General features: G+C 44.5%; 1 protein-coding gene across 1 annotated transcript in view; it reads right to left on the bottom strand.

The window, feature by feature from the left end:
• The window catches only part of SV2C (synaptic vesicle glycoprotein 2C), a 286032-nt gene that overhangs the window by 187372 nt on the left and 86520 nt on the right, over positions 1-12140 (bottom strand). The window contains exon 2 of the mRNA XM_068248808.1: positions 9141-9811. Within this exon, the coding sequence (XP_068104909.1) occupies positions 9141-9702 (562 nt within the window). The 5' untranslated portion in view covers positions 9703-9811. The remainder of the gene's footprint in view (positions 1-9140; positions 9812-12140) is intronic.

Genomic DNA, 12140 nt, shown 5'->3' with positions numbered 1-12140 from the left:
GATAGATCAGTATCACTAAAAGTAGCTGGCTGCAGTGAGCAATGAGCACAATACATGGTCTCCTGCTGCTCCTGTCCTACATTTCTGTGTATACACATAATATCTATTTGTGAACTTAAAAGCTTGCTCATCCATTAGGGAATATTATGTTAGCGGAGGGAAGCATAAGAAGTTCCTCTTCATTGTTCACTGTAATGTCTGCCCTGCAGCCAAGACCCCTCCACCATTATAATCCTCTTCTGCGACTGTACACTTCGCTCATACCCCTGTCACTATACTGTATACCATAATCTATTGATTTCAGTCAGCTATAATAAACATTATTCAGTCTTCTTAAAGGGAACCTGAACCAAGTAAAATTATTTTCCTGAAAATGAATATTACATACTCACCTCACTGGAAGTTCCTCTCAGAAGCTCAGCATTTCCTTCTTACAACAATTCTTTGCAGTTCTGACATGATGTTGTCAGAACTGAAATATATCAGCTGTTGTCAGTTATAAATCAGTTGCTGTCAGTTATAAATGAAAGGACAACTGATGAGCAAAGTAATGTGCGTGTTTCTCTATGGCTCACGTGGGTGATTTTACAGTTTAACAGTGTGCTGACCAGAAAGCTGTTATGGGCAACTGCCATTTTCAAAATGGAGGACGGACAATTCCATTGATCTCAGTGGACAAGCAAGACGCAGGAGAGGAAAAAGAGATTGATCAATAGACTGCACAGGAGGTAAGTATGACGTGTATATGTTTATTTTGACTTTTAACTTTCAGTTCAGGTTTGCTCTAAGGAGGAACAGTAGCCAAGGATTAACCTCCTGGGCGATACAATAATATCGCCAGGGGGCGGCGCAGCACTTTTTTTAAAAATATATATATAGTTTAATTACCATCTGTGAAGCTGCTCCCCAGGCATACATTACCTGATCCGGCCGGCACGAGTCCCCTGGACTCCGTTGTCTTCAGCTCCACTCTGGGCTCCAGCTTCACTTCCTGTCCGGGGTAGTTTAAACAGTAGAGGGCGCTCTACTGTTTAAACTTCCTGCCAGGACAGGAAGAAGTGAAGCCTGCCGGACTCCGAGCCCAGCGGAGAAGGAGCAGCGGTGACAGCGGGGACACGCACCGGCCGAACAGGTAATGTATTGCCACTGTATTGCGAAGGTCGTCGGACATTCGAACGCCGCACTACCGACCCGCCGCCGATCGAGTGAAATCTTCCGCATGGACAGGAACATCGGGAATCAACGGGAACGATCGATTTCGGTCAGAAATCGATCGCTCGGTCAACGTTTGCGCAGCGATTTCACAGCAGGTTAGATCACAGTGATCGAATCTGCTGTATATCGGCGGGAAAATCGTTAGTTGTATGGGCCCCTTTAGGCTGATATTTTGGTAAAACTCTTCCCACAGTGTCAAAAGAAACAGGTTCCTGTCTGTGAGCCTTGTTGCATTGTGGAAAATAATGGCTGTTTCCAACTGCCAAGCAACCAGTATCTCCCTCTGTGCATATCTACATCTATAAAACAACCTTTTAGCCAATCACATTGTTAAGGGGTGTGGTTATACATAATGGCAGTTGGTGCTGTCTGTTTTTTGGGTTTTTTCCATGTCCGCCAGTAGTAAAGATGATGACTAGCAGGCTCATTGTAGATCAGACAATATGAACAAATTACATGGTAAAGATCGATCATTTATTGATCTCTCTTATTTTTTACTTCTCACTTTGCAATGTATTCATTTATTTTCCCACCCCCCACTTCCCTCTTTTGCTACAGTTCCTCTTTAAAACAGAAGGATGTATTTTCAAGATGTGTGCACTTGAATGGGTCTCTAGGAATGATTGCATGAAATGGAGCAGGCAGTGGAGTACTGAGAAAGACATGTGTATGTACAGTGCCTGGCACACAAATAACTATGCTGTGTTCCTGTTTTTATTTCCCTGTCTGAAAGAGTTAAACATCGGGTATGTAAGTGGCAGTTCCACTCTGAGTCAGGACTGATTCAGACTACAGTGTAGCCCTTACTGATAAGAAATTACAACTATAAAACACTTTCTAAGAGCAGGAAAAAGATAAAGAGGGTAAAAAGTTCATAGATTTTAGCTCTGGCATACGTCGATGAATGTGTCATTGCGCAAAAACAATAAAACAGTAAAAACTTAAAAAGTAGATTTAAATATAAATTACAACTGTGCAACATCTTAAAAAGTCATTTTTAGGAGATGGAGGATAGATACAATTGTTTATTTCATTAGTTTATTTTCACCTCGGGTGTCCTTTAACCCTTTGAAGAAATCGGTATGTACATTAGTACCTCTAGACCAATTTCACCTGGGGGCGAGGGGGGGGGGGGAATCTCCAAATCCCTCCATCATCCCGTCCAAGGCCCCCACCTCCAGCAGTATGGACAGGGGTTTTGGGGGGGAGAGGGGCAGGAATTGTCGCCCCACTCTTCCAGATTTCCCTCAAATCATGGACCATGCAGGCTGGTTTCAACATGTATGGGTGATAAGGGGTTAAAGAGGCTGGGTAGGGGGGACCCAAGGCTGTCAGTTTTCTTAAAAGTTATAAAATGTATATAAAACCTTGGAGCTCTATATACAGTATATTAAAGTGTTTTGCAGCAAAATGACATTTACCAAAAATCCTCTTTTTTTATAGGTGTACGGGTGTGCTTTAAATCAGGGGGTATGGGCAATTGCAAATAACTTCTGTTTTAAAGGGGCACTATGGAAAAAAATTGTAAAATTTAAAATATGTGCAAACAAACAAATAAGATGTGACGGATATTGCGAAAGTCGTGCGCGTAAACGCCAACGATTTTCGCAATAGTCGTGCGCAGTCCCTGTCAGTCTTGGGTAAATGCACAATAGATGTCAATTTCCCTCTCTCTTACTGAGTACAGTAACCTCCCCCACATCCTGTTCAGGTCAGGACAGAATTCACACGTGGCTAGCTCCCCTGCCGAGAAGCCATTTGGTACATAGCTCATCTTTCCCCAAAAGGAAAACCAGCTCAAACTGGTTGAGATTCAAAATTTCCCTCCAAGCGTATAGCTTCACACAAAGGGAACGTTAACTTATTAATAATTCAAAATAGGTTTGTCACAGCAAGACCAAAATTACATTTCCTGATACCTAGGAAACAGGTCTATAATTCACATGAATTATCATTCTCTAGCTATCAGGAATCAATTGAGAAACCGCTTTATCCGGCATGCGTAGAGCAAATTCGTTAGACTAGGCGTGTATAGTCTCATTTAATACAGAGTTGCATGCTGCTTATGAATATGGTCTCGGATCTGCGATGCACCCATCTGGGGCGGAATTACACAAATTATTAATAATTGGTACATTCCTTGCTCCAAGTCTGTGGGTGGTAACCTGACTTGCCAGGAGGTAACCCTGCCTCCAACACACCTACTTTCCAGGTAGTGACCGCCCCAAAACTCTGGTCAGTAAAAAGCGTTTGCAAGGAACTCCACCCAGTTCTTCAATTTACATCGACTAGGGAAGTCCAGACATGTGCTCACGGAAGAACCGGGCGCATGTTGTGTACAAAGGACTTTTAAGCTGAATGCCTACGTTTAAACTGGACTATTTTCTTCATGATTCAAATGGACTGCTCAGCTAACTAAGTAAGAACTTTCTGTTTTATTCCTTTTATTTTTAAGCTCTGTGTTTTATATGTTAATAGGTGTATATAACTGTATGTAATGCATTTGTGTTATTAAACGTTTAAAAATCGTTTAGCGGTTATGACCTGTTGCTGAACATACACAATCGTACCTATTCTCCTGAACTCGCTACCCTGTGTTTAATAGAAGTATACATTTATAACCCGTATGCGAGAACCCGGCCCAGACATAACGATCTGGCCCAGATTCTTGCATACTGCTAGGGGTTACTAAAGTGTTCTCGAAGTCCTAGTAAAATTACAGTAGCGGGCTGTGTAACTCGCTTGGTGGCAGATCTTTGAATTGTATATGTGTGTGGAGTGATTCGGTTGGTATCAGAACGCTCCCTTCGCGAGTCAGTTCATCAAATTGCGAATGCGGGTTACCCTTCGTGATGAACAAATGACCGTGTAAGAGGATTTCTGACGCTGGTCGATTTACCCCACCCGCAGACCGGCTCGCGGTCTGTGACATTTGTTTGGCAGCTTTTTGGGATTTGTGTATGTTCAGAACATCAACGGCAACGTTATTTGATTAACCTGCCAGAACAGATCAAAAATCTGTGGTCGATAACCGGTGCATTACCATTTATATAGACTAAACGTGTAGCACAGAGTTCCCCCCCCAATCTCTTTTGCTATCCTATCTTTTATTTGGCAAAAATGGCTGTAGCAAGATACAAGAAAATGGCAGTGGCAGACCTAGTGAACTTGTGTGAAGAAAAAGGCATTGTGACTTATAGAAAAAAGAAAGCGCAATTGATTGAGGACTTGTTGCGACTGAATACCCAGCCGGAGCAGATGCTGGGAGAGCACACTCCTGGTTCAGACGGTGCTGTAACTGGGGCAGAGGAAAGTGAGCGGTTGGAGCAAAGCAACCCACTTCCAGACCCAGAGGAAAACGGTACCGCGTCTGAACCGGTCGCTGTAACTGCTGAGGAGCATGGTGGCCGGCAGGAGCCCGCCCATGCCAACCTGTTCTGTGTTCCTGATGCTGGAATGCAACCTGGATTACAAAGGCTGTTGGAGACAAATCCTGAGCTGTACATGCAGATCGTCAGAGAAAATGCTGACCGTGCAGAACGCCAGCGCCAGGCGGAAATGGAAGCCTCAGAGCGAGAAGCGGAACGGGCAGAGCGCCGGTGGCTTGCTGAGAGAGAAGCGGAAAGAGAGGAGAGAGCAGCCGCACGCAGACATGACCTTGAAATGGCCAACCTGCGAGCGCAAGGCCAAAATTCCTCCCAAAGTGCTCCGGAACCCCGGCCCACAGCAGGCCCGTTTGGGACTCCAAAGTTTAAATTCCCAGAAATGGAGAAGGGAACCGACCCGGACACTTATTTACACTCCTTTGAAAAGACTTGTCGTCAGCATCATCTGCCCCAGGAGCAGTGGGCGAGATATCTAACACCCAACTTGCGGGACAAAGCGCTTGAGGCGTTTGTGGACTTACCCGCTGAGAAAGACAATGACTATGAGGCGATAAAAGCTGCAATTATCGCCAAATACCAGTTGACCCCAGAGGTCTATCGCAAAAAGTTTCGCTCCCTGCAGAAAGGCCCCACCGACTCTTACACCGACCTGGAGAGTCGCCTGCTGACTGTGTTCAGGCAGTGGTCGCGGGGCCTCAAAAAAGACTCTCACCAAGGTCTGGAGGACCTCATCGTACAGGAGCAGTTGCTGAACTGCTGCACTCCAGATGTTCGGCAGTTTGTCTTGGAGCGGAAGCCTGAATCCGCCAAAGCTGCCGCAGAACTTGCAGACACTTTTGTGGCCACCCGTGTGCCGGACAGCCGCAAACCTCCAGCCCAGAGCTGGAGAGGGGGGAGACCTATGCAACCCAGCTCTCCTCCCCCTGCGAACCGTGGGAATCGGGTCCCACAGCCACAGAGGCCGGATGCTGCACCTGCTACTCATCCGCCTGATGCCACATATGTTCCGAAGTGTTACCACTGTGGACAGCGAGGACACCTCAAGTCTGCCTGCCCCGAGGTGAGGACGCCGTCTCCAGAGCCTAGCGCCGAAGTGGCTAGCGCATCCTCTACTGCACACGCCTACCTCGTCATGGGAGCAGCAAATCCTCGACTTTCCGGAAATCATCAAGTCGTGGAAGTTAACGACCAGATCGCTGTTGGTTTCCGCGACACAGGCGCAGAGCTTACCTTGGTTCGCTCTCATCTTGTAGCCAGGGAGAATTTCCTGCCTAATGAGCGTGTCACACTTTTGGGAGTTGGTGGCACACACGCACGCATCGCCAAAGCTCGTGTTGTTCTCGATTGGGGAAGGGGCCGCCAGTCAAAAGTTGTGGGGGTGACAGATGACATCCCAGTGCCTGTGCTGTTGGGCACCGATCTTGGCACCCTACGATCCTTTTATGAACCTGTGATCAACACCCCGGATTGCCAGTCTGGACCCACTCAGGTACTGTACAAGCTTGGGGTGGGACAGAGGGAGGCAGCCAGGGTAATGGTACCTAGCCCTCCTAGGGAAGGAGGGAAGGAAGCGGTACCTGTTTCTAATGGACAGCTGTCTAGTCACGGTTTGTCTGACTCTAAACCTGTCACTGTTGTTCCAGATACCTGTGTACATGTGAAAAATGAACGTAACTGTGATGTTAATGTTGTACCAGATGTTGCTAATAGCTTTCATGCTGAATCTCACAGTGCTAAAAATGATGTATGTTTAAATGTGACAGTCTCTAATCTAAGAGGTAACAGTCTTGTTTTGCCTGGGTCATATCCGTCCAGGGCAGTGGAAGCAGGCCAGGTGTCAGAGCAGGCAGCTGGGGGCCTAGACCTCCCCTCCTGCTATGACAGCCAGAGTGCTCCACCATTGTCTGCTGTTAACAAACAGCTGGTGGAGACAGGCCGTTCCTTCCCTGTCTCACCCTTGCATGTCTTCCCCTTGCAGAAGCAACCCAGTGCAAAACTGCCCACAGGTCCACCCTCTATCCTTCCTGGAGAAGGGGCAAGCCTCGCCACCCAGGTGAAGGCAAATTCGTTTTTAAAATTGTGCTCTAATGTTCACCTAGGTTGTGCTGACCAAAATGTTGTGCCAAGGTGTAGTCAGTTAGAGCAGGGGTATGCTACGCTGCTTCCAGATTCGCAGGCTGACACCCGAGAGTCAGGAAGTGACCCGGATGTCAGCCAACGACTCTCTCCCTTACAGGAAGCGCTATGCAAACCCAGCCAGGCCTTTAGAGGTAAGCCTGTTGGTGTGCATCGCACCGTCCGCAAAGCGGACACTGGGACACACCGGACCATGAGGCCTTACGCTTCTGGTGAGTTGTCTAACGGGCAGTCAGATAAGAAGTCGAGAACCCGTTCAGTAGCTAAGCGCCGCGTAGAGCGGGTCATGCAGACCCACTCGGTGCGTCCGTCTGGTAGGGGAGAGATGTGACGGATATTGCGAAAGTCGTGCGCGTAAACGCCAACGATTTTCGCAATAGTCGTGCGCAGTCCCTGTCAGTCTTGGGTAAATGCACAATAGATGTCAATTTCCCTCTCTCTTACTGAGTACAGTAACCTCCCCCACATCCTGTTCAGGTCAGGACAGAATTCACACGTGGCTAGCTCCCCTGCCGAGAAGCCATTTGGTACATAGCTCATCTTTCCCCAAAAGGAAAACCAGCTCAAACTGGTTGAGATTCAAAATTTCCCTCCAAGCGTATAGCTTCACACAAAGGGAACGTTAACTTATTAATAATTCAAAATAGGTTTGTCACAGCAAGACCAAAATTACATTTCCTGATACCTAGGAAACAGGTCTATAATTCACATGAATTATCATTCTCTAGCTATCAGGAATCAATTGAGAAACCGCTTTATCCGGCATGCGTAGAGCAAATTCGTTAGACTAGGCGTGTATAGTCTCATTTAATACAGAGTTGCATGCTGCTTATGAATATGGTCTCGGATCTGCGATGCACCCATCTGGGGCGGAATTACACAAATTATTAATAATTGGTACATTCCTTGCTCCAAGTCTGTGGGTGGTAACCTGACTTGCCAGGAGGTAACCCTGCCTCCAACACACCTACTTTCCAGGTAGTGACCGCCCCAAAACTCTGGTCAGTAAAAAGCGTTTGCAAGGAACTCCACCCAGTTCTTCAATTTACATCGACTAGGGAAGTCCAGACATGTGCTCACGGAAGAACCGGGCGCATGTTGTGTACAAAGGACTTTTAAGCTGAATGCCTACGTTTAAACTGGACTATTTTCTTCATGATTCAAATGGACTGCTCAGCTAACTAAGTAAGAACTTTCTGTTTTATTCCTTTTATTTTTAAGCTCTGTGTTTTATATGTTAATAGGTGTATATAACTGTATGTAATGCATTTGTGTTATTAAACGTTTAAAAATCGTTTAGCGGTTATGACCTGTTGCTGAACATACACAATCGTACCTATTCTCCTGAACTCGCTACCCTGTGTTTAATAGAAGTATACATTTATAACCCGTATGCGAGAACCCGGCCCAGACATAACGATCTGGCCCAGATTCTTGCATACTGCTAGGGGTTACTAAAGTGTTCTCGAAGTCCTAGTAAAATTACAGTAGCGGGCTGTGTAACTCGCTTGGTGGCAGATCTTTGAATTGTATATGTGTGTGGAGTGATTCGGTTGGTATCAGAACGCTCCCTTCGCGAGTCAGTTCATCAAATTGCGAATGCGGGTTACCCTTCGTGATGAACAAATGACCGTGTAAGAGGATTTCTGACGCTGGTCGATTTACCCCACCCGCAGACCGGCTCGCGGTCTGTGACATAAGATGTAAGTTTTTTTTCCAGAGTAAAATGAGCCATACATTACTTTTCTCCTATGCTGCTGTCACTTACAGTAGGTAGTAGAAATCTGACAGAACTGACAGGTTTTGGACTAGTCCATCTCTTTATAGGGGATTCTCAGCAAGGCTTTTATGCTTTATAAAGATATTCCCTAAAAAGGAAATAAACAATGATGCTGGCCAGCTTCCCTGCTCGCTACACAGTTTTTTGGCAGTTGGACAGAGCAACCGCCATTCACTAAATGCTTTTGAAAATAAATAAATCCCTGAGAATCCCCTATGAAGAGATGAACTAGTGCAAAACCTGTCGCTTCTGTCAGATTTCTACTACCTACTGTACGTGACAGCAACACAGGAGAAAAGTAATTTATGGCTCATTTTACACTGGAAAAAAATGACTTCTTATTTGTATAAGTTTGCACATATTTTAAATTTTTTTTTTGCCATAGTGCCCCTTTAAGAAGGCATATTTATATTTAGCAGTTAGTACAACTTTTTTAGCACAGGGATTTTAGGGTCCTTTTAGTCTCTTGCAAAGGATCTGTTTTACCATGACCTAGCCGGGTAAACTGTAATGCAATATACATAACTCTTTAATATTAGCTATGAAATGTAAAATGGTCATGAAGTGTATGCAATGAAAACCATATTTACTTTAAAAAAAAGTTATTGATATATTTCACTTACCAAGCCATCCAGAACTTGAGTCTGGTATACACATATCCGTCTCTGCGCTGGGCAGCACAAATCCAACTACAAACACTTCCACTCCGTCAGCCATAAGAGCCATGCCAAGCACAAAGAAAAGAGTCCACTGGAAGCGACCATGTCCACATTCTTGGATAATGAGTTCGTATTGCTGTGCTAGCTCCTCTTCATCAGCTTTCCTTTCACTTTCCAGCTCATGGCGGGCTTTATATTCATCAGGTATTGGCTGGCCTAGAGCAACCATGCCATCTTTTCCCTGCCCGGGTATTCCTTGGTACTCTCCATCATATATCTCATCATCTTCATCGTGGCCTTCTGTTGCTTCACTTGAGCCTTCATCTTCATTGAGTTCTTCGTTATAGTTGCCTTGTGTGTAATATTCCTCTTCATCTTGGTATTGGTCTTGGGTCCTATGGGAATACCCATCATGCTCTACTTCCCTTCCTCTGTGTGAGGGTTTGGAGGTGTGTCTCTTGGCCTCTTTAGCTATGTCCTTAGCACCTTTTACTAGAGAAGTCCTGTCTCTGTAAGTGTCTTCCATAGTGTACAATAACTAAAATTTCTATAACTGGCAGCACAGATCTGGTTTGGTGGATTTCGGCACCTCTGTTGTTACAGATGATGTATTATAGGATAGGTGAAGTATTCATCTGCAATATAACCAAGAAAAAAAACGTGTTAGAAGTAAATCTCAGAACAGCTGTTTATAAAAAGCCTCGTAGAGCTAACTAGCTCATGAAAACACTACAAACAAATGTTTAGTGAATAATTTATGTAGCATGTTCAATTGCTGCTGAAGCGCATAGAGCAAATAGGATAGCAAAAAATGTCTCACTGTGTCTTTGTTAGGTCAGTGTTAAAGGAAACCTAAAGCGAGAGGGATACAGAGGCTGACATATTTATTTCCTTTTAAACAATGCATATTACCTGGCTGTCTTGCTGATCCTCTACCTTTAATACTTTAAGCTATGGACCCTGAACAAGCATGCAGATCAGGTGCTCTGACTGAAGTCTGACTGAATTAGCTGCATGCTCGTTTCATATGTGTGATTGAGACACTATTGCAGCTAAAGAGATTAGCAGGAAATCCAGGCAACTGGTATTACTTAAAAGGAAATAAATATGGCATCCTCGCTTTAGTTTCCCATTAAGATGGGCTGGTAGGCCAATCCTACTAATATAATAAATGGGAAAGTTCGGATGTTTGGATGTTTGGATGTTTTGTTACTCGATCACGCAAAAACGGCTGAACGGATTTGAATGAAATTTGGCACACACATAGTACATTACCTGGAATAAAGTATAGGATACTTTATATTCCCATAACCAAAAAGAGACAAATACAAATTTCACTGGAAAATGTAAACTGCAGCCATTCTTACACTGTTACACTGGAGGTGTGTTTAGCTTCTAAGGGTACAATGGTTAATTTGCATATATTCAGCAGTGATGCACTGGGAGACATCTCAAGCTCACTCCAACCTGAATTATCGCAAATTCTTTCTGTTTTAAGAAAGCAAACTTTTGTTTTTCTTAACATCTTAGTAATGGGGCTTTTAGGACCATTGTAGTCCCTTACACACTCCAATGAGTTCTGGGTCACCATGAGTTCGCTGGTTAGTCTGCACCTCTCGGTGTTACAAGCCCTACTGCTTAGAGCCAAATTAATCTATGCCATGCACTGATGAGGATCAAACAATCCAAACCGTCTGTATGCATGTTGGATTATTATGGCTCTGTACAAACTAACAAGCTGACACATCATTGCATTCCAGTGGTTCTGGAGGTGTGTTTAGCTTTTAAGGGTACAATGGTTAATTTGCATATATTCAGCAGTGATGCACTAGGAGACATCTCAAGCTCACTCCAACCTGAATTATCGCAAATTCTTTCTGCTTTAAGAAAGCAAACTTTGTGTTAGGATTAGAAAAAGTGGACAGAGCTAACACTAGCCAATTACATACCCGGGCAACGCCGGGCGACCAGCTAGTGTCTAATATAACCAGGTAAGGGAGCACCCAAATGGTCCAGAGCCAGACAAACCCAGCTCTGTTACCCCTCAGAGCCAATAGAGGAATCAAACGATGAAGGTTCGGCACCACTTTGGTAATACCCTTTTTGTCAAGCTTGCAGGTTCAAGAATGCTGATAACAGTGCTATGTTCAACAATCAAATGACACTGGAAATAACTTGAAATGATCTGAAATGCCAGAAACGACTTGTAATTACTAACACACCAATATTTTTTAGGGCTGCTGATATGTATATAACACAGTGACATTCGAGGGATTCGATTATGTGGGCTTTCAGTGAGGTCCATCCAAAGGGTCTATTTTTTTATGTTTAGATGTAAAGATTGAAGAGTGTTGATGGTACTATACTGATGACCTGTACCTGGCTATGAACTTTCTGAACGTTCTTTTGTGCACACAGTAAGGGCTTGTTCACATCTAAAATCACAATCGCTGATGCCAGTGATTTGCAATTTTGTGCGCGATTATTTTTAGCGCCTTCCGGCGCTTACCTGCACATTGCGATTTTTTTTGTAAAGCGCTTTTGCAGAGCAATTTGTGTTTTCACTTCCTGACGCAGGTCAGGAAGAGAACACTTTGACCTGGAAAAGAATAAATACAATGTATTAATTCTTAAAAGCGCTGGGGAAATCACTATACAAAGCGCTTTGACAAGCGTTTTGCGATTTCCCTATACATTCCATTGTTGCAAATCGGTGCAGAAATGGTACAGGCAGCGATTTGGTGAGCAGATCGGAATCAAAGCGCTCAGATGTGAAGACTCTCATAAGGAATCATTGCACAGGCGCTTTTAGGGCGATTTTGAAACTCGCTGGCGCTTAAGAAAAAAGCAGAAAATCCCCTTAGTGTGAACAAGCCCTAAAGGTGGCCATATATCTCTTCACTTGATCAACTACACTTTTCAATAATTATTATCGTATTGGATGAAAATTGGTGACGCCAAGAG

Source organism: Hyperolius riggenbachi, chromosome 1 (genome assembly GCF_040937935.1).
Source record: "Hyperolius riggenbachi isolate aHypRig1 chromosome 1, aHypRig1.pri, whole genome shotgun sequence".
Classification (NCBI taxonomy): Eukaryota; Metazoa; Chordata; class Amphibia; order Anura; family Hyperoliidae; genus Hyperolius; species Hyperolius riggenbachi.
This window is presented reverse-complemented; position numbering and strand designations above follow the sequence as displayed.